Genomic DNA, 20,997 nt, shown 5'->3' on the forward strand with positions numbered 1-20,997 from the left:
GGCTCCTCTGCACCTGTGATTTATTGAGGACAAATTTAAGATGAGAAAGGGCCCCATACCAGGAGCTGCATCTTCCCCTCCAAGGGAGGGTGGTCATCCATCACCAGCCATTGCAAGGGCCCATTGCGAGCGGCTCATCAGATGAGCCAATAGTCTCTTTGTTGGGGTTCCTAACAAGTGTTGGATCAGCAAAAGTCTATTTATGCTGGTGGACCTTTCAGGACCAATTTGTAGTGGGTCACTGATTCTGCTGGGGTATTATCTTCTTTACTACTCGGGCCAGTTGGGGAACGCGGCAAAGATTAATGGTTTTGGCTGCTGGCTTGCTGCCGCAATCTACCGCTTCTAGACCAAAGATTAAGTTTTTTTGTGTTTTACCAGAAAGGACCCACCTTGCGTACGAGATGTGCTTTGATTTACTGACTTGCTTATGGGGAAAAGGGTCATGGAAATGTACCTGGTCGTGGTGAGGGTTTGGCAGATGGCCGTTGGGCCTGGCATCCACACTCTCCATCCTGGGGTCCTGGGCAGGTGCCATGGCGCGGGTGGGTCCTGCGGACCCTGGGAGTTCTGCTTGAGCTCACAGGTTGTGGCGAAGCCGTGTCTGGTCCCTAGGAGCTGGCTCTGGGTGCAGACAGACAGACAGGCAGTGCCCTAAGCTTTCCTATTCAAAACTATGTTACTAAACAAAATTGGTTACAGCCTTTCCTTATTATTTGGGAAATTGCACATGTTCCTTCAATACATTTTTTTTGGGGGGGGGGAATTGAAGAAGCAAATAAAATCACATATAAGCCATCTGCACCGTGAGATGTGACTGTTAATATTTGGGTTTACATTTTCATCCGAGGTTTTTTGTTATGCGTGTTAATTTGCAGGATTAAAATCACACTGGATTTATGTGGCCTTTGTTTGTTTGTTCTGTGGTTTTGTCTTCTGCTTTTTTTTTTTTTTTTTTTTTTTACAATGAACCTGATACTCTAAGTATTTCCCCATCTCTGGCTCATTTTATAAACCATCCTTTTTTCTTTTTTTTTCTGTCTCAAGTCGGGTTTGTTGCAACATGCCCAGTGCCGAAGGTCCCGCCTTTAATTCAGCAAACCTTGGCTGTGTGCCGTCTCTGGTCCAGGTCCTGGGCTAGGATCACAGAGCCGGTCAGACACCGTGGTCCCCACGTGGATGGAGGTGCTGGCGCTGGCTCACAGGAACTGCTCCTTTGTCTCTCTCACGGGGGCCCAGAAAACTATAGGTGGTTTGGTGGCAGGGGACTCTGACTCATGACCACTACGAGATCCCCATAGAATCACAGCTCCAGAGGAGGAGGGGGCGCCTGCTTCTGCAGGAGAAGAGACTGCTGTTGGCTTTGGGTGCTCCTGCTTGGTTTTTTTAGGGTGAATTGGGAGCTGGGGGGCCCACTCTTTTTTGAATGGGCAATAGTAGCCCTAGTCTTCAAAAACTGTAGCCCACCCCCCACTACAGGAACTGCCAGGGAGACGGAAGATAAGACAAAATTAAAGAGTATGGGCTTCAATCAAATTCCAAGGGACCTGAGCTTGATGTTCCTGGCTGGTGGCCTTGAGCAAGTCACCTTTGGGCACTCCATGGTCCTCGTCTGAGAAATGGGGCTTGGTGCCCGTTCGCAGGTGAGGAGCTGGAGCTCAGCCCATGGCAGCCCGGCCCCGGGCCTGTTTTCCGGACACCGTGCTGATGGATGGGCTCTAATTGTTCCAACAACACGTCTGAGTTTCACAGGGCCGTTCCTCAGGAGCCTTTGTCTCGGGGCCATAAATCACTGGGCCACCATCCTCATGGTTGGCTGGCACTTCCTTCCCCCGGCGGGGCTGGCTGAAGGAGGGTGGGGATGAGCGGGGCACAAGCCTGCTTTTCAACATGGGTTTTAAAGCCTCTCATTGGGAGTCTTCCTTACTCAGCGATTCCTGGATTCCCTTTGTAGTTGCCTCCTCTCTGCCCCGGGGCGGGCTCCCTCCTCCCTCCCTTCCTCTCCACCCTGCTCCAGAGGAGCATTCTCTAAGTAAGGAGAGTGTTTTTCGCTAGACAACACGTACACAAACTTTCCCAGCACTTGTCTTGGTAACTTGCAGGAGCATTTGTCAGCTGGCCCAAAGCCCACGTCTCTACAGGATGAGTTCTGTTTATGGCGGGAAAGGTTTTCTTTGGTTCAAGAGCAGCAGTTAGCACCCCTGACAATCTCTAGCTCATTAGTGCCCTCATCTTATGGAATCTTCTTGCTTCTTCAGTTTTCTCTAGCAAGCCTCCTGGACTTACCCTTCCTGACAACCCCTCTGGTCCCGGGAGGATCCTCCCTGCCCCAGGACATTTGCTCTTGCTGTTCTTGGAGCCTGGATGCCCTTCCATGGGCTCTTCCCCTGGCCATCTCCTCATCATGCAGGTCTCAGCTCAAATGTTACACAGAGCCTTTCCCTGACCCTCCTTCTTCCCACATCAGGTCATGTCCCCACAGGTTAAGCTCCCTAAGGGCACTCAGTCCACTTCGTTCTTCAGACTTGTCATGGTTTGTGAGGATATATATCTGTCAACCTACCTTTTAACAAGTTGAATCCCTTCCTTACTCCTGACTCTCAGCACCACCAGGATGAAGGTGGCCACCTTTGATTGGCGTCTGGCACACCGGAGGCTTTCAGCAAATAAGTGTGTTAATTGAGCAAATGAATGGATGGATGGATGGATGGACGGACAAATTTTAGAGTGAGTGAGTGAATGAATAAGTGAGTGAATGAATTAATGAATTCCTGGGTGGTGTGCACAAACTTGTTTTCCCTCAGGCAGCCTGAGAATGGGCAAGGGACATGCCACTTTTTGATAGCCAAGGGATTGGAGGTCTTCCTAGTCCCTCTTGCCTCCATGGGACCAAACCTCACTCACAATGAATGTTTCTGAAACCGCTACTTGTCAATCTTCCTACAGAGGGATCTGACTCCATTCTTTGCCCTTTGTTTTCTTTTAGACGTTTTATTATGAAAATTTCAAAACATACTTAAAATTAGAGAGAATTACAATAAATCCTTATGCCCACCTTACCCCATACCCTTATTGGAGTATTTAAAATAAATCCCAGACATCATCTCATTTCATGCATAAATATTTTAAGGGATATTGCTAATAGATAAGAACTTTAAAAATGTTAACACATAACCACAATACAATGATCACACCCAACCAAAAAAAAAAAAAAAAAGAGTCCCATTTCTTTAATATTTAATATTTGGTTGATGTTTAAATATTTTTGATTGTCTCAATAACTTTTTCCTTTTTTTTTTTACATTTAGATTGTTCAGATTAGGCCACAAACATCACTGTTGGTTGATATGTCTCTTAAGTTTCTTTTAATTTATGATAACAGTCTCCCCCCTTCTTCTCCCCACATTTGAAAATGTCAGTTCTTTCTTTTTCAAACGCCGTTTGTTTCTTGATGAATCTGGGTCATTTCTCCGGCAGACTGTTGACCGTTCTGGCTGATTGCCTCCTAGTGGTGTCATCTAACATGTCCCTCTGTCCCCTGTGTTTCCTGGAAGTGGGCAGTTAGATCCGAAGGCCTGATCAACGTCACATTCGGTTTCTGGCTGGAAGCCTTTGCGGATGGGGGTGTGCACGCCGGGGTGCATCATGTCCTCACATCCAGTCGTCTCTCCTCTGACGATGTTAAGATTGATCAGCGGTTTACCCTGCCCTTCTTAGTGAACTCCCTACTCCCTCCTCTAGTTCCATTGCTGTAAGAACTTGTTTTGCAAAACAAGTCAGTTGAGAGAACATTGATCTTATCGAACAGTGGGGTCTGATGGCAAAATGCACTGATTTAAAGCACCGGGCCCAGATCAGAGATTTCATTTCTCTGCATCTCAGTTTCCTTGACCGTTGATGCGGCTAATAATAGCAGCTTTAAAAACAACTTTTTTTTTTTTTTTTAGATTTGAGAGAGAAAGGGAAGAAGAGAGAAGGAGAGAGAGAGAGAGAGAGAGAGAGAGAGAGAGAGAGAGGGAGGAAACAGGAGAGAAGCTTGTTGTTCCACTTAGTTGGTCTATTTAGTTGTGCACTCATTGGTTGCTTCTTGTATGTGCCCTGACAGGGGATTGAACCCATGACCTCAGTGGGCTGGGACTATGCTTTATCCACTGAGCCACCTGGCCAGGGCCTAATAGTAGCAGCTTTGAGAACTGACCTGTGGGGGAAATGTTTGATACGTAGCTGTCAACACACAACACTAAGTGCTTACTGTAGATTAGCTCACTTAATCTTCCAGGCAATCCTACCAGGTATGTGTGCTATTAGCCCCATTATACATGTGGGGAGAAGAGACACAGAGTGGCTAGGCAACTTGCCCAAGGACTGCACAGCTAGTTTCGACTTGCCCAAGGACTCTAGAGCCTGTGTTCTTCAACATAATGCTGTGTATCACACACCAAGTCAATGGGAAGTCCCCGGCTTTTCTCCATGCTAGATACTTGTCGAGTCATTGCGGGGAATGGGCACCTGTCAGTTCCTGAGCTAAGGTGAGTGTGAGGGTGGAGTAAGGCAGCCCCCAGTGGCCAGAGAGGGTTTGTTCTTTGAGCTTTACAAAGTCATGATTTCTGCCTTTTACTGCTGTGAGATGCACCAGTGTAAGCTTGACGAACTCACATACTGGAGATGAGTCTGGAGGTATAAGATCCGAATCTTATTGGGTGGGATTTGATCTTCCCAGAAAAACACTTTGAAAGCCCAGAGAGGTCGGATGACTTGACCAAGATCACACAGTAAAGTTACCACTAAGCTAAGATTAGAATTTCAGATTCTCTGAAGACTTGGGCTTTTGTGTCTACATCCGCAGGTCCTCCCGTGATCAGGTAGAGGGGACTACCCCTCTACCCACCACCCCCAGACCTCCTGAGTCATGTTCACTTTGGGAAGAACTCCTAGGGGATGAAATTGGACTAACATGCCCGCCAAAGTCACGGGAGCCTTTTAGGACTTACCTGGCTTATCATAGACATTCCCTGCTCCATCACTATTTAGTCTAGGCCTGCTAACCTCCCCCTCCCAAGGGCATCCTGTGAGCCTGTCCTTTGCTTCCCTTGTCCTCCATCTTAAAGCAAATAAAGGTGCAGAGCCAGGATTTGAACCCAGCTCTTCTGACTTCAAGTTCAAGGGCTAGAAGTGATGCCAGCCTATTTGCTATGATAATAGCCCCATCTAAATAATGGAAGTCAGGCTCACAGAGGGGCCTTGAGCTCACTCATTGAGCTCACAGCCTCGTGGGCTGCGGTATGGGCCAAGCTGTTCCTTCTGCGAAGGGGGAGGTTCACAGAGTGGTGACCAGTGAGCTCGGGGGTCAGGGCTGGTGGCTAGGGGGCTTTCTGCGTCGAGTGAGTCAGCCCACAGCCTGTGGGTCCAGTTCGTCTGATTACAAAGGCCAAGACAATAATTGAAGGTGGCTTTGGGTTCCCTGAGCAGGATCTGGCGCCGACACTGGTGGCTCCATTGGCGCCTTGGGCCCTGGGCACTCGCTAATGGACTGTGGCTGATCCTGGGACTGATTGGCAGCCCACCCCAAGGTCCTCAGGGGAAACCTGGAAACTGTGGCCTCTAGCATGGAGACAGTGTCCCTTCTGGGAGGCAGCGGAGGGGGGCTTCTAGCTGGCCTAAGGCTCGAGTGCCTCCTGAGCCCATGGGGTGAGGGGAGATGAACTGTGTCCCCCACAACCACTGAGATGGAGCACTAGGTGAGCCTTCCAGACTGTAAAATACAGACAGCTGTCAAAATGCTGACTCCTCACTTCCTCTGCCTCCTGCCTCCCTGCCTCCCTGCCCTGCTCTCCTGAGCTGGCTGGCATGCTTCTCTTTGCCCTGCCACAGTGGTGGTGGGGCCAATGAGACTGTGCCAAGTATTCTCAAACGCCACACTAGGAGGGGATGTGACCCCAAAACAAGCTGGACACCGTCACTCCTGAGATCCAGGAGAGAGATGTTAACCCTTCGAGAGATCTCTGGGGGCACCCTGACTTCCAGCCCTGGCACAGCCCTGGCAAAGGCATGAGCATGCTGGGAACAACAGCACAGGGGAACAGAAAAGTGGAGCTCAGGGGAGGTGAGGCTGGAAGAACAGGCCTTGAAAGCGGTGTCAAAATCGCAGACTTGACCTGCCTGGCAATAGGGAGCCACTGAAGGCTTCAGAGAGAGGGAAGAAGAGAGGAACATGGGGTCTGCCCAGCTTTGTGGGTCTTTCTTAAGCACATCAGGCGGGGTCAAAGGCAAGTACACCACTGAGGCACCTGACCTTTTTCTAGGGCACTCAATATTTATGTGCTTCGCTCATCACCCAGATTGCATTCATTTACCCAAAGAGTGTGAAAAAGGCACTTTAGGAAACTGCTATAAATCCCGTGCAAGTCACCATGGTAACCTGATTAGCAGCTAAATTAAGTTCATGATTAAGAAGAAATAAATAAAAATAACTCTCCTCCTTGGCTGGGGCTACCCACCGGCCTCTGGCAGCTGAGCAGATGCAGAGGCCTTGGAAAGCCTGGGCCTGGCCCCAGCAGAGGGGCCTGGGCTGGGGTGGGAGGCACTGATTGGCTCAGAGGTGAGAAGCCCAGTGCTAACACTGCCTGGGGGTTCATGAGGCCCCTGGTGGCCAGGCTGGGGAGTGCAGGTTGTGTTTCTGAAATCCAAAGCTACGATTTTCACAAGGGAGCCAGGCTCACCAAGGGAATCTTCCTGATGCCCTGGACCAGCCTTCATTTGTTCGAGTGCCCCTTTTATGTATTGCCACCCCTTCAGTGCCAGGCCCCCTGTGCTGGGTGCTAGGGACCCCAACCTGACTCAGACCTGGTTTAGGGCCAGGAGGGGCCCAGTTTAGTGGTGGAAACAAATATAACAGACATTTTTGGGCACAGTGTGATAAATGCACTGATGGAGGTCAGTATAAGGCACTACGGAAACATGAATCAGCTTCCCGGAGGAGGTGATGCCTGAGAAAAAGACAGATATGAGGCTGCTGGAGACTACCTACTTCAGGGGAGCTTTCTGTTTGGACCTGGCTGGCAAGTTCTTGGTTCCCTAAAGTCAGCCTGGAATGGGCTGGCATCAGCCCTGAGGAGATGCAAGGGGCCTTCTTGAAGCCTGTGCCATTAATCACAGGGATCAGCAGCAGGAGAGATGGGTGCAAAGAGAGAAATGAGTCTCCCACTTACCTGTTCCAAGTCGCCTCCTGGCCAAAGCGGTCTAGTGCAGTGATTAGAGTCAAACAGGTTTTAACTTCTTTGCCACTTGCTAGCTGTGGCCTCTGGTGAGTGACTTAGTCATTGGAGCCTCAACCTCACTGTCTGTGAAATAGGGATGATAACAATGGCTCTTAGCTCGTAAGATTATATTGGAGGGCTCAGTGAGGTGGCGTAAGCTAAATGGGGCACGGCGCCTCACATGGAGAGAGCACTCAGTAAGGAGCTTACTGCTGTTAATTTGGCTCCGTGTGGAAGTCCGCCATGACAGGGCAGAAGAAGGAGGGCGTGGTGACCATGGAAATGCACTGAGTAAGTCTCCAGGAGAGATTGCTGGGGGGTGGGGAGGAGGCAGGGCAGAGATGACTGGCAGCTCAGCAGCCACCCCTCCTGCTGCTGCAGTGCGCTCCAGCTGAGGCTGCATTATCTCCCAGCTGCTCTCAGCCCGGACTGATCACGGGGTTCGGAGGGTGGTGCTAGTGCTGGCCTAGTCCTCCAAGATGTGGGGCTCCCAACAGGTGACTGGCTCAGGGACGACGTCCCATGAGCCTGCTTGAAACTTACCTAGGACAGCGCGGTAGCCGGTGTTCAGTCCCGCCCCTTCCTGCGTCCTCTCCTCTGTAGTGATCAGACTTGTGCTGTGGTCTAAAGCAGTGGTCCCCAACACCCCGGCCGCGGACCAGTACCAGTCCGTGGGCCATTTGGTACCGGTCCACAGAGAAAGAATAAATAACTTACATTATTTCCGCTTTATTTATATTTAAGCCTGAACGATGTTTTATTTTTTAAAAATGACCAGATTCCCTCTGTTACATCCGTCTAAGACTCACTCTTGACGCTTGTCTCGGTCACGTGATACATTTATCCGTCCCACCCTAAAGGCGTCCATGAAAATATTTTCTGACATTAAACCGGTCTGTGGCCCCAAAATGGTTGGGAACCACTGGTCTAAAGGTTCGCGCTCCTGCCCCTCCTCCTCTATCCTTCACAGCCATTTCCCTGATCAACCTCCTGTATGTTTGTTTAACCCGATTCTGGCACTGGCTTCTTAGAAGACCCACAGGAACACAGAGAGCAGTGGAGGTATGAATGACACCTGATAGTAGCCCACACAGGGGCTGATTATCGACAGGAGGATGGGGGCTTCCAAGACTCCAGGCTTCCCCCAAGTCCTGTCTTTGGGTGTGTGTGCACGCACGTGTGTGTCTGTGTGAGTGTGAGCGTGTGTGCACAGCCCCCATGCATGCCCCCATCACTGCATGGACCACAATGTAGTGAAACCATCTATTTCCACCCTAAGGATATGAGCTCCTCTGTCTGTTCCCAGCACGATGGCCTCATGCACAGTAGATGCTCGGTTAGAATACCTGAGGACCCCTGGAATCTGTATCTATCTTAAATTTTTCTCTGAACCAATTTTGTTTTCATTTTATGGTATTTTGAATTGCATCACATTAGCTTACTTAAGCTTTTTAGTCCTTTTGGTTTTTGTTTTTTTTTTTAATGACAGAGACATATATGCATAGATGTGAAAATCTTCATCCCCACACAGAAGAGTGACAGCAGCTTTGCTTCACAGAGGCCACACCTGCCAGCAGGCCATAGTCTGTCCCCTGCTCTGCCCCCTGCTCCCTGGACCCCCCATGTCTGCTGAGCCCTCCATCATCCCCTTTCCAGAAAGGAGCTTGGAGTCTCAGCCCAGCTGGACTGGATGGATCTTCTCTGGGTCCTCTCCTCTCCTCCCACCTCCAGCTCCAGGCTTCTCCCCCACCCCCACCATCTCTCCCTCCCTGCTCGGCAACATCAGGGAAGCTGCAAACCCAACCCTTACATCAAAAGGGAACTTGAAAAATACTTGGAGCAAAAACTGCTAACTGTGCATCCTTGCTCCGGGCTGCTCTGATATTAAATCAGGAAATGGCACTGAACAGCCGCTCCAAACACAGAAACGGGGGTTGTCAACACAGAAACCAAAAGCAATCTCTAACGGGCAGAGGGGAAAGGGAGGGACCTGGCACAAGGCAGGGCGGGGGCTGAGGCTCAGGACTGGGTTCCTGAGCCTGGCTTCTCCGTGCCGTATTTCCAGCTTCCAGAACGGAGCCAGGCCCTCAGTCCCCGGCACTGACTGCACCTTGTCTCCACGAGAGGCATCTACATACCTTTGGGATGCTCCTTTCTGTGTCTACAGAAATTTACCGAGCACCTACTATGTGCCTGACAGTGGGCCCCCCAAAAAGATACCTGCCTATGTGGAGATGATCTTCTAGCTCTCAAGACAAAAGGGCCTGACCCTTCGGCATGGCATTCAAGGCTCTGCAAGTGTTGGCTCCCGCCGAAGCCTGCAGCTCTCTGCTCTGGGGCACCTCTCTGAAATAGCTCCCCGAGAGTCTGCGATCATGCCTCTGCTCCCTGCCTTTTTTTGGGGGGGCTGGGCCCACCCCCAGGTTCTTTCTGCACTTCTCTGTTTGACAAATTTCTGCTCAGCCTTCAAAGCCTCTGCTCTGCAGTCTTAACAGCTGACTCTGTCCTCTCCCCCACCCCCCACCCCCGCCCACAGAACCGAAGGCTCATATGCTGGGGATCTACCTGCCTGGTGGATACATCATCTTCACATCGCCTCTCCCGTGGCAACGAGAGAGCTGGCGATTCCTTGGAGGGGAGGACAGAAGCCAGGCCCTGTGCCTTGCTCTCCCGGCACTGGTCATAGAATAGACAGGCACAGAATAGATAGCAAAACACGGGTACCCTGGTAAAACCTATTGTGTGGCTGCGGGGGAAATAGGTGACCTTCGTATATTTCTGATGGGGGAATTAAATAGGGACAATCTTCTTGAAGGCTCATTTGATGGTATTAACATTACAAATGTGTTCATCTGTCAATCCAGCGGTTTCATTCTTGCCATCTATTCCAGAGAAATGCTTGCACACATACAAGAAGAAGTGCGTAGAGAGCTATTTGTTGCCGCATTGTTTGCGATCGTGAAAGATTGGGAATAGCTTAAATGTCCATAAATACAAGACAGGGTAAAAAACTACAGAGCCTCCATTGGATGAATTGCCATGCATTAGTTAAAAAGAGAGGAGCAGATCTGGATGTATCGACACAGAAGTTGCTGAGTAAAAATAAAAAGCAAGCTGTAGCTCCAGACATAGATGTTAAAACTACATTGTTGCATTTTTTTCCCCCACAATGACAAAGTAGGCTTGTATAATTCATTTTTAAAAGAAGAAAGAGAAGAAGGAGATTGAGTGACCGCAGCAGCTCCTGGCTGAAATGAGCCTGGGTTCCGGCACAGCCAAAGAGCATTATCCCCTGTGTCAGCAGCAGGTCCCAGCCGTGGGAAGGTGCCACCCACTTCCCCTGGACCCAGGAGCTTACTCTCCACGCTGTGATGAGCGCCATGGTGGGAAGCTGGACCCGTAGGGCCTTTGAAGAGCATCCAGAGAGAGGGGAAGGAAAGATGGGAGGCCAGTTGGATGGGATCACCTAAGTCTTGATTGACGCCGAGCTGGTCTTTGCTCTGAGGCGGAAGGAAGGTTCAGGAATGATTGCTAACCAAGGGAGAGGAGAAGGCTGGGGGGCATGCGGGGAAAGGCCTGAGGGTTCGGAGACATCCTCCTGCAAGGAGGCATAGTGTTTTCTTTTCTTTTAAAGATTTTATTTATGTATTTGAGAGAGGAGAGAGAGAGGAGGGGTGGGGGAGGAGCAGGAAGCATCAACTCCCATATGTGTCTTGACCAGGCAAGCCCCAGGTTTCAAACTGGCGACCTCAGTGTTCCAGGTCGACACTTTATCCCCTGCGCCACCACTGGTCAGGCGGCACATGTGTTTTCTGGTTGTTCATTGATTCATTCGTTCTTACCCAACTGTAATTGGGTTCCTTTTGGTCTGTGGGCATAGTTTGGCCACTGGGGACACGGAGACAGTGCCCTTGCAATGTCTTCCTCTAGGAGCTCACAGTCAAGTTCCATCTCGTTTCTCCAAGTGTGTTTCTTAGACCCTAAGCATCAGAATTACCTAGGGAGCTTATGAAAATGCAAACTCCTGGGCTCTGCGTAGACCTAACAAGTCAGGCTGTGGCTTAGGAACGTGTGTTTGTAGCACATTTTCTCAAGTGGGAAACATTTGGACCAGGTGACCCAAGCGTATCCTTAACCTTGCCTGTGTTACCTTCTAAGGCCTCCCCCAAACGTGAGGTCTACGCCCACCTCCATTCCCCGGTACATCCCAGTCCTTCTGAGGCCTGGGAAGAGCCACAGATCACCTCTTCTCAGAGGCTTTCGGAACCCAGAGACTGATTCATTCTAGGCAGGAGGGGAATGGCACATGCAAAGCCCGGCAGGAGACTGGCTTGGGCTGTCCATGGAAGAACTTACAGAGCGCATTGGGAGGGAGGCACAGTGAGAGATGAGGTGGGGAAGTTGGCAGGGGCACATCGCTCAGGGCCCGAGGGCCCTGCTGAGGACTTGGGCTCTTTGTCCAAGTATCCGAGGAATTTGTTGTTAAGCCAGGGAGTGGGGGCTGAAGTTAGAATGATCAAGTTCCTTTAACACGAACACTGGCTCCATTGCCCTGTGGTGAAGAGGAGAGGCTGAGCCAAAGCCTCTGTAGTTCTCTAAGCAAAACACGAGGGAGGCTCGGATGAGGGTGAAGGCAATGAATGGAGAAACTGAGATCTTGAGGTTAAGGGATAAATTATTGATGGTTGGGCTGTGGGAGGTGAGGGCCTCAGCTTTGAGGAGCAATCATGAGGTTTCAGAGTCTCTAATGCTGGCCCTGGGGTCACTGATGTGCAGGGAGTCCTGCTGGTCATCCCTCACTGGCTTTGCGTGGCAGTGACCTCATCAGAATCGAGCCATCTCGCCGCCTCCCCTCCGTATTTAACAGCTAGGTCAGTGGAAGCTGAAGGTCAAACCCAAGCCAGAGGCAGGACCAAGGATCAAGGCCAAGATTAGAGGCCAAGCTGAGGCCGAGGGTAAAGGACAGGATGCGAGGACTCTGCGAACGTTCTCTCCCTTGGCTCGCCTCCTGCCTGGGGTTTTCTGTCACCCTCCAGCCCCACACAGTCAGGGAAGAGGGAAGGGAATGGGAGGAGCCCGGGATGTTTGACTGCCATCGACCAGAAGGCATGTTAATCACCGCCCTTGTCACTGAGCCCTACTACTGGCTTGGTGCACAGTCGAGGCTCAGCTGTGACCTGAACAGACCCACAGAGTCCGTGGAGAGGTGGCAATCCTGACCCAGAGAGCAGCTGTGCTAACACCTGGGGGCCTGGGATGCCACCTTGTCCGGCTAGAGATCCCAGGCTTCCTAGTATTCAGCCTGCTGGACTTGGGACCAGAAGCTCCAGCTCACTGCTGCTGTGCAATTAAAATCACTTAGCCTCTCGGAGCCTCCTTCGTGTAAGATGGGGACAAGCCCACTCATTCCAAGGGCAAACATAAGGACTGAGTGAGTTGATAAAACTCTTAGGACATTGCTATACATCTGTATTTATCTACCTGCCCATTTGCCTATGTACCTTCGTAAAATAAGGATAATGATAGTTGCTACCTATTAGAGTTGTGGGATTTCAGGGCAAAGTGAATGATAAAGGCTTTGCAAATCCCTGTACTTATAGGAGTGAGTGTTATTATAAAACATCCCATCAGTATTGGAGGCAGCAGTGCCCAGTGGGTGTCTAACACAGCGCTACCCAATAGGAATAGAATGTGAGCTCCATATTTTAAAATTTTCTTGTATTCACATTTGTACAAAGTAGAAAGCTGATGAAATAGTTTCAATAATGGGTTGTCGCTCCGAGTATGTATGCATGTGTGTATGTTTGACAGGGAGATCCCTGATGGGGTGGGGGTGGGGCTAAAAGGGACCCTGCAGGGTCAGGTAAGGCTGGCTCCCTGCTAGGACCCCTAGTCCTTTAGGTCCCGAAGGCCACTGGGACCCAGCAACCCAAGACTACCTTTTTGTAAGCACTGGGTTGGCTCTGATGGCCATTGTAAGGGGCAGGGGACAATGGATGTGCTGGCTGCCTTCGGGCAAGAAGAAGAGGAAGAGAGGAAAATCTCCTGCCTCTCCTTGGAGGCCACAGAACTTGGGGCACTCAGAGGGAATGGGAACAAAAGCACCCCCACCCCCACTGGGCCTGGGGAAAGCGGGCAGAGACCTCCCCACTCTCCGGAGGTGCAAACACAGAAAGCCGGCTCCTGCACGGGGAAGGGGTCAGGCCCCTCTCTGGTAGGACTCCCCGGGGCCCTTGTGAACGCCCGCCCCTCTTTGGCCTCCCTTTGGCCACCAGGGCAGTCTAACCTTGCAACCCATCCCGCGCTGAGGCCCAGAGTTAGGGGGTCCTGTGATTATAAATGTTCATTGTGCCGGTTGTTCTTACCCATCACACACACACACACACACACACACACACACACACACACACACACACATACACCCCTACACCCCTTCCTCACCCCTCACATCGCACCCCTGCATGCACAGAGGCGCCCACTCCCACACCAAACATTTGCAGTCCTCAGGAACCACGGGTGTACGGGGCACCTTGGGGCTCAACGCATCAGCTTGAGCACCGCGCTGACCTGGATGGAGTTGCCCGGGAGTGCGGGGCGGCGGGGCCTCTCTCGGGTTAGCGAGTTGGATGCGAAACGCTGGGCGGGAGCCGCGCGATAAACCTCCAACCTCGCAGCCGGTGGGGGGTCCTTTGCTCCCTGAAGGAATAGCTTCTCCGACTACCCTCGTGTCCCGAGCCTTGGCAGTGGCTTGAACCGCACGGAGCCTCCTTGATCACCAGCTGTGTAGCTGAAGAAGCCAAGGCGGTGCGCCCAGGAGCACCTGGCCTCTGGCCCAACCTGGGAGAGGGGCTCGCTTCAGGGTGTAAACTTCAAACTGGAGTGTGGGGGGCTAGAGACAACGAACTGAACTGTTCCATAGGGGCTTCTGGTCACCGCCCAGCCTCCTCTGCTTCCCTTCAACGAAGCTGGGGACTGCACGCACCCCTCTTGTCCTGTGTCTCCCTGTCTCCTAGCTTCTCCTCCACTCTCCACTTCTCCCACCATCTCTCCTCTTTTCCGCCCTTTTCCCCCACCCCACCCCGCTTGTCTTTTAGGGACGGGGTGTAGCCTCCGGGCACTGCTCTTTACCCAATGACCAGGAGGCAAGCGCTCTGACCCATTCTAGTCCCCGGGCGAGTGCAGAGAGGTGGCCTGCGGCGGTGATTGTCGAGAGGAGAGGCCATAAGGTTTGGGGTACCTCGGTCCTCTGGTAGAGCGCAGCGGGAACGCCGTGACGCAGCGAAGTGAGATTCGCTGCCCTGCAGTGGCCTTCACTCCGGAGCAAACTTGTGTCTCCAGTTTCCAACATATTTTTTTGGTGGAGGTGTTTGGAGGTGGGTTTGGAGAGGAAGGACTGGCTAGGTTGGGAGAGCGACAAAGAGACAGATTTGAGGGAGAAAGTGGACCTAGGGATGGACAGAGATACCTCAGTTAGAGCTCAGAGATAGGACTGACCGCAACGGAGACAGAGGCGCAGGGACAAAGGGAACGCGCCTGCCCAGACAAAGCCCGAGTTCTAGAGACCCTGAGATGGACGCAGGACTCCCGCAGGAAAGCGGGAAGTTTGGAATCGCAGAGCCAGGCCAGGAAGAACCCTTCGGGCCTCGTTGGGTGACACTCCTGAGACTCGGGTTTCATTCCGCGACAGGGAGGGTCAGCCCAGCACAGGGGACACAGAGGGCGCACAGACTGGCCCTGCCGCCTCCGCGGGTATGCAGCAGTCCACATCGTCAGGCGTGCTCTCCGAGCCGCGGGTCTCTTAGAGCCAGGAAAGAGAGCGCTTCTGGCGGGAGTTCAGTGGCACCGAGAGAGCCCAGTGCGTTTGTCTGGCCCGAGCCGTCTCAAAACGGAGCCATCGTCTGCACGGACCCAGACCACCAACCCAGGATGGCCTCGAAACGTTCCGCCATGGAGCCGCTGGTCCGAATGTGCTGTCACTGAGTGCAAACGCGACAGGGACAAGGGAGGGTGCTTGTCCCCCAGCTCCCACCTTCAGGCAGGGGCGGGGCAGCGGCCTGCCCAGACTTTCCTAGAAGTCAGCCTAATCGTTTCTGCGGCGAGCAAGCTTTCTCGCAGAGGGTTGAAAGAGGGTCTCATCCAGCATTACAGACGCTGTTGCCGAATCAAACCTTCCCGTCCAAGTTTTAATTAAAATATATTCATTTCATTAAAAATAGGCGGCCTATGACGACATCCCACCTCCGCCTCACTGAGGGCGCAAGAGAATAGTTTTTCAGATTAATTGAAGGCAAATGTTTTATCTTCTAACACTAAAAAAAAATCTGGTTGCATCCTCATTGGTGAGGCCCACCTGACCCCTACGCGCGGCATAGTCATGCTGGTCCTGCACGGTCAGCGGCTGGGACACATTCACCCTGTGCGCGCTTCTCCTGCCTTGCGCTGCGCGCGCCCAAAGCTGAGTCGCAGAAGGCGACGCGGGAGGCGGGTCGGGTCTCCGGGTACAGCGAATCTGCGATTTATCCGGTTTCTGCGCGCGAGCCCGGGTCTCAGGAAGAACCTTTGATTTCAGATCCTGGACCTGAACAGGGCGGGTGCGCACTGCCGGAGATCTGCTTGGATGACTAGTGCGCTGCGCTCCGGGCTTTCCGTCTGCACTCCTGGAATTCACATCGGACAACCTTGGGCCCCCTCGCTGCAGCGTTTCTGTTTTCTGCCACCGGCTTAACTCGGCCCAGTACCTTCTCGCACACTGAACGGCCGATTGGCTTCCCCCACCCCCTCCACCTACCTATCCCCTCCATCCAACCATCCCCAGAGCTGGGCGCGGAGTTTTATGGAGAATGATCAGCGCGGAACTCTCGGTTGAGTCCAAGGACGGAATTCACGACCTGTGCATAATTCTAGAGAAACCCATCCTGGGCTCCGATGTACAATCAGCCTGCGCTCTGTACTGACTTGGGTCGGGTCAGTTGGCAGAACTCAGTTGGGTCCGAGGCGTCGTCCAAGCCTTTCCGCAGCGGGCTAGGCGGTTCGGTGCGTCCTTGCGCACAGTGGCCACTTGGGGTCGCACTTTGTGCCTGTTTGAGCTTCTCTGCGGCTGGCTGACGCCGGGGATTTGCTTAATCGTTACAAAACGTTCAAACAAAAACAGGGCTGGTTCCCCAGCAGCCGAGAGCCACCCTGGAGCACCGTCCTGGGCTGGTCTTAGCCCCTTGCTTCGGGAAGCTCAGGGTTCTGTGCGTCTGGCTGGGGAAAGAGGTGCAGCGCTTTTTGTCCGATTCTTTCCCCTCACCCTTCATCTTGTGCATTGGTGGGTGGGGTGAGCGCGGGGAGCGGCGGGGCCAGTGGAGTCTTATCTCAGGGTAGGGTCAGTGCACCCCTCAGGAAAGGAACGGCCCCTGGTTGGTCCCAGGAGAGTCACTTCAGGCTAAGAGTTGGATTTGGAGACAACTCTTGGAGCCCCAACTCACCCCTCAAACACACAAATACGCGCAGCCCTGCGGAAACACAGGCAAGCACTGCAAACACAGCCCGCAACCGCGCAGCACACGGAGCGTCCCCCATTGGGTGGGGGACGCTTGGGAACAAAGGGCCCGAGAGGTGTTGTCCCGGCGCTTGTTCTGAGCCTCCTTGGGGGTGACACGGACTGGGGGTGGGGAAAGCAAAGGGGAAAGAGGGTGCAGCGCGCGCGCGAAGGGTAGGAAGCAGCTGCTTGGCCTAGGGGGGGGACGCGCACCGAAGGCGAGCGGGCGGGGGGCCGGGACTTAGAGGGTGTGGGGGGCTGGGCCCGGGCCGGCAGTCCTACTCAGCTCCAGCCCTCCGCTAGGCCTCCTCCCCGGCTCCCTTAGCCACTCAGGCCGCCAGTCAGCTGACGCGGGGGGCGGAGGAGCTGTCAGGCGCGCCCCGCCCTGCGCCGCGGGGCCGCGGGCGCCGTGCAGCTATTGGCCAGCGCGCTGGGCCGCCTGGGCCCCCGCGCTCCAGTGACATCAGGAGGCGATAAAAGGCAGCGGCGGCGCCCGATCCAGCACAGCTGCACCGCCGGGCTGCGAGCGGCTGCGATAGAGAACCCGAGAGCAAGAGAGCTTGAGAACCCAAGAGCAAGAGAGCTTGAGAGCGAGCGGCAGACGCTTGCCCCGCGCCTCCCCTCCGCACAGCTGCGCGCCCCGCTCGCTTCACCCCTCCCGGCTCGGCCCGGCCCCGGCGTGGCCACATCCCTGAGCTCTGGGGCGGCGCAGGCAGCCTCGGGACTCTCCGGCGCGCCGCCGCGTCCCCAGACAAAGGCTTGGCCGGCGGCCCCGGCCCGCTGCGCCCTCGGCTCACCGCCTGCCGGGCTCGCCGCTCTTAGCCCCCGCTCTCGGTTCGGCGCGCCCCGGCCGGCCGCAAAGTTTCCCGGCGGCGGCTGCGCCTCGCGTCAGCGATGGCCGCGGAGCTGAGCATGGGGCCTGAGCTGCCCACCAGCCCGCTGGCCATGGAGTATGTCAACGACTTCGACCTGCTCAAGTTCGACGTGAAGAAGGAGCCTCTGGGGCGCGCGGAGCGCCCCGGCCGGCCCTGCACGCGCCTGCAGCCCGCCGGCTCGGTGTCGTCTACGCCGCTCAGCACGCCGTGCAGCTCGGTGCCCTCGTCGCCCAGCTTCAGCCCGACCGAACAGAAGACCCACCTGGAGGACCTGTACTGGATGGCGAGCAACTACCAGCAGATGAACCCCGAGGCGCTCAACTTGACGCCCGAGGACGCGGTGGAGGCGCTCATCGGCTCGCACCCGGTGCCACAGCCCTTGCAGAGCTTCGACGGCTTCCGCGGTGCGCACCACCACCATCACCACCACCACCCGCACCCGCACCACGCGTACCCGGGCGCCGGCGTCACCCACGAGGAGCTGGGTCCGCACGCGCACCCGCACCATCACCACCACCACCAAGCGTCACCGCCGCCGTCCAGCGCGGCTAGCCCCGCGCAGCAGCTGCCCACCAACCACCCAGGGCCTGGGCCGCACGCGGCGGCCGCTGCGACGGCGGCGGGCGGCAGCGGCAGCGTGGAGGACCGCTTCTCCGACGACCAGCTCGTGTCCATGTCCGTGCGCGAGCTGAACCGGCACCTGCGGGGCTTCACCAAGGACGAGGTGATCCGCCTGAAGCAGAAACGGCGGACCCTGAAGAACCGGGGCTACGCCCAGTCGTGCAGGTATAAACGCGTCCAGCAGAAACACCACCTGGAGAATGAGAAGACGCAGCTCATTCAGCAGGTGGAGCAGCTTAAGCAGGAGGTGTCCCGGCTGGCCCGCGAAAGAGACGCCTACAAGGTCAAGTGCGAGAAACTCACCAACTCCGGCTTCAGGGAGGCGGGCTCCACCAGCGACAGCCCCTCCTCTCCCGAGTTCTTTCTGTGAGTCGCGGCCGGTCCCGGCCCCCGCCCTTGCCCCGGCCCGGACTCCCCGTCCTCTTGTTCCCAGCCCCGGACTGCCCTGGACCCTTGTCCCTGTCACAGCCCCAGCCTTGACCTGTTTGACTTGAGAAAGAGGGAGGAAGGGCGCGCAGGACGCGGGCGACGGGAGGGCGCGCGGGCAGGCAGGGGACCTTGGCCAAGGCGAGAGCGGCGCGCGCCAGCACCGCCTCCTAGACTCGAGCAGAGCCAGAGAGAGAGAAGAGGGGGTGGGAAGTCCCGGAGCAACTTTTCTTCAGGCTGGAAGGCCGCGAGGCATAGTCCTGAGGAGTCGCAAAAAGGCCGTCTGGAGACTCTGGGCTTTCTGAACTTTGTGCGTTAAGCCGGGGCCGCAATCTCGCGGCGGCGGCCGGGAGCGCAGTCCAGCCCAGGAAGAGAGCAGCGAGGAGAGGAGAGGGGACCCTGGCGTCCAGGCAGGTGCGAGGCGAGGCTGAGAGAAAGAAGGACAGACGGACCTGTCCAGGATCCGGAGAACACTGGCTCTCAGCCCCCGAGACGCGGGCCTCAGTTAGAACATTTCTGCGCGTAAATCTCATCAGTTTTATTGCCTGCTCGATTATATAGAAAAAAAATACGAAAATCTGCATTAAAAATATTAATCCTGCATGCTGGACATGTATGGTAATAATTTCTATTTTGTACCATTTTCTTGTTTAACTTTAGCATGTTGTTGATCATGGATCATAACCCTTATTTCTTTGAGCGAGAAGGGAACGCAGTTGGGAAACTCCGGCGGCTGCTTGCCGGGTTTCAGTCCGGCTGTCGGCTTGTAAATACCCGCCCGCCAAACCGCTAGAAGAACGTGGCAGCAAGCTGAGTGTCTTTGTTTGGGTTTATTATTAGGACATTTCTTTTGTAACTTAAAAAAAAAAAAAAAAGTTCTGGGCATTGTGCTTCAGAAATCAACTTTGTCTTGGGCACCTTTGAAGTTGTTTTCTTCGCCCCTCCGCTGCCCCCATTCGTCCTCTTTTTCTTCCGCTTTAGTTTTCCATTCGGTTGGTTTTGAGAGAAAGAGGACTGGGCTCCCACATCCCGAGTACCAACCAGGGCAGGGCAGCCACGGAATTTCAAAGCCTAAATAAAGGGGCCAGGAGCGTCCTTGCCCCCACCTTGTCTCACGTCTAAATGGATGACACCCCTGACCGAAAAAGGAAAGGAAAACAGATCTTGTTTGCTTTTTATTGCAACCAGAATCACCCCCAAGGTCCCTTCTCAACCCTCCAGGCCCGCGCACTAATTTGCTGGGGCCGCTGAGCCCCTAGGGTGAGCGGGCTTCACCAGCTTGGACACTGCCCAATGGTGACCTGAACTTGTGTTGAACCAACCGCCACACTCAGAAAGTACTGGAAACCCAAACATTGACAAATCATTTTGCAACTTCCAAGTGCATTCTTTAGACCAACACGTTCTGTGTGTTTCTTTCCCCGCTTTTGAGATTTCAGGCTCAGTTATTGGTGTTCCCCCCTCCCCTTCAGTTGTATAGTAGTTATAGGGAAGATCTGGGTGTTTTTCTTTATTATTACAGTTTTTTGTTTTTTTTTTCCTGCAGGTCAGTAAAAGGATTTAAGTTGCACTGACAAAACTACCAAAATGAAAATGTATTTTTTAGTTCCCATTTGAAATTGCTGGCGCTGCTGGCCGGATGCATTTTTTTTTTGAGTTTGTATTAGTTGATAAATTAACAGTAATAACAAGATTGTATGAACCGCATGGTGCTTGCAGTTTTAAATATTGTGGATATTCGTCCTGCATCAGAAACGAGCTTTGGTTTTTACGGATTCAACTGTGTTGAAATCAAATTTTGCCGCAATAGAAAATTGTTTTTATTTCATGTAAAATAAGGGATCAATTTCAAACCCTGCTTATGATATGAAAATATTAAAACCTAGTCTATTGTAGTTTTATTCAGACTGGTTTCTGTTTTTTGGTTATTAAAATGGTTTCCTATTTTGCTTATTAAAACCACGGAAATGTGTTTATTTAGAGGATTCTGCGTTCGCCTGACTCTGACTTTCTTCTCTTGCCTCTTGAAGAGTCACACCGGCTTTGGGGGCACTCTCAACACCCCTGGCCAATGGAGAAACCGACCAAGTTCCGGCAAATATCTCCCTTGAGTGTGTGTGTGTGTGTGTGTGTGTGTGTCTACATGAGCTTCAAACATGTTTTCTGCTTCTCACCCTAGGTATGGACCTGAGCCCGCAGTTTGTGAGCTGAAAGGGGGTGTAAGGCATTTTTGTGAGGCTTTTAGGCGTGGCCACCAGGGCTGACCTGCTGGCCTCCCCACTCTGAAGTAGACAGT

The 20,997-nt window shown here is 53.5% G+C and overlaps 1 protein-coding gene across 1 annotated transcript; it reads left to right on the forward strand.

Annotated features, from left to right (window-relative positions):
* The first annotated feature begins 17,261 nt into the window (after positions 1–17,261).
* On the forward strand, positions 17,262–20,602 carry MAFB (MAF bZIP transcription factor B). Its single transcript, XM_066387813.1, has one exon. The coding sequence runs from the start codon at positions 17,674–17,676 to the stop codon at positions 18,643–18,645; it is 972 nt and encodes a 323-aa protein (XP_066243910.1). The 5' UTR covers positions 17,262–17,673; the 3' UTR covers positions 18,646–20,602.
* The last annotated feature ends 395 nt before the right edge of the window (positions 20,603–20,997 follow it).

Source organism: Saccopteryx leptura, chromosome 5 (assembly GCF_036850995.1).
Source record: "Saccopteryx leptura isolate mSacLep1 chromosome 5, mSacLep1_pri_phased_curated, whole genome shotgun sequence".
NCBI lineage: Eukaryota > Metazoa > Chordata > Mammalia > Chiroptera > Emballonuridae > Saccopteryx > Saccopteryx leptura.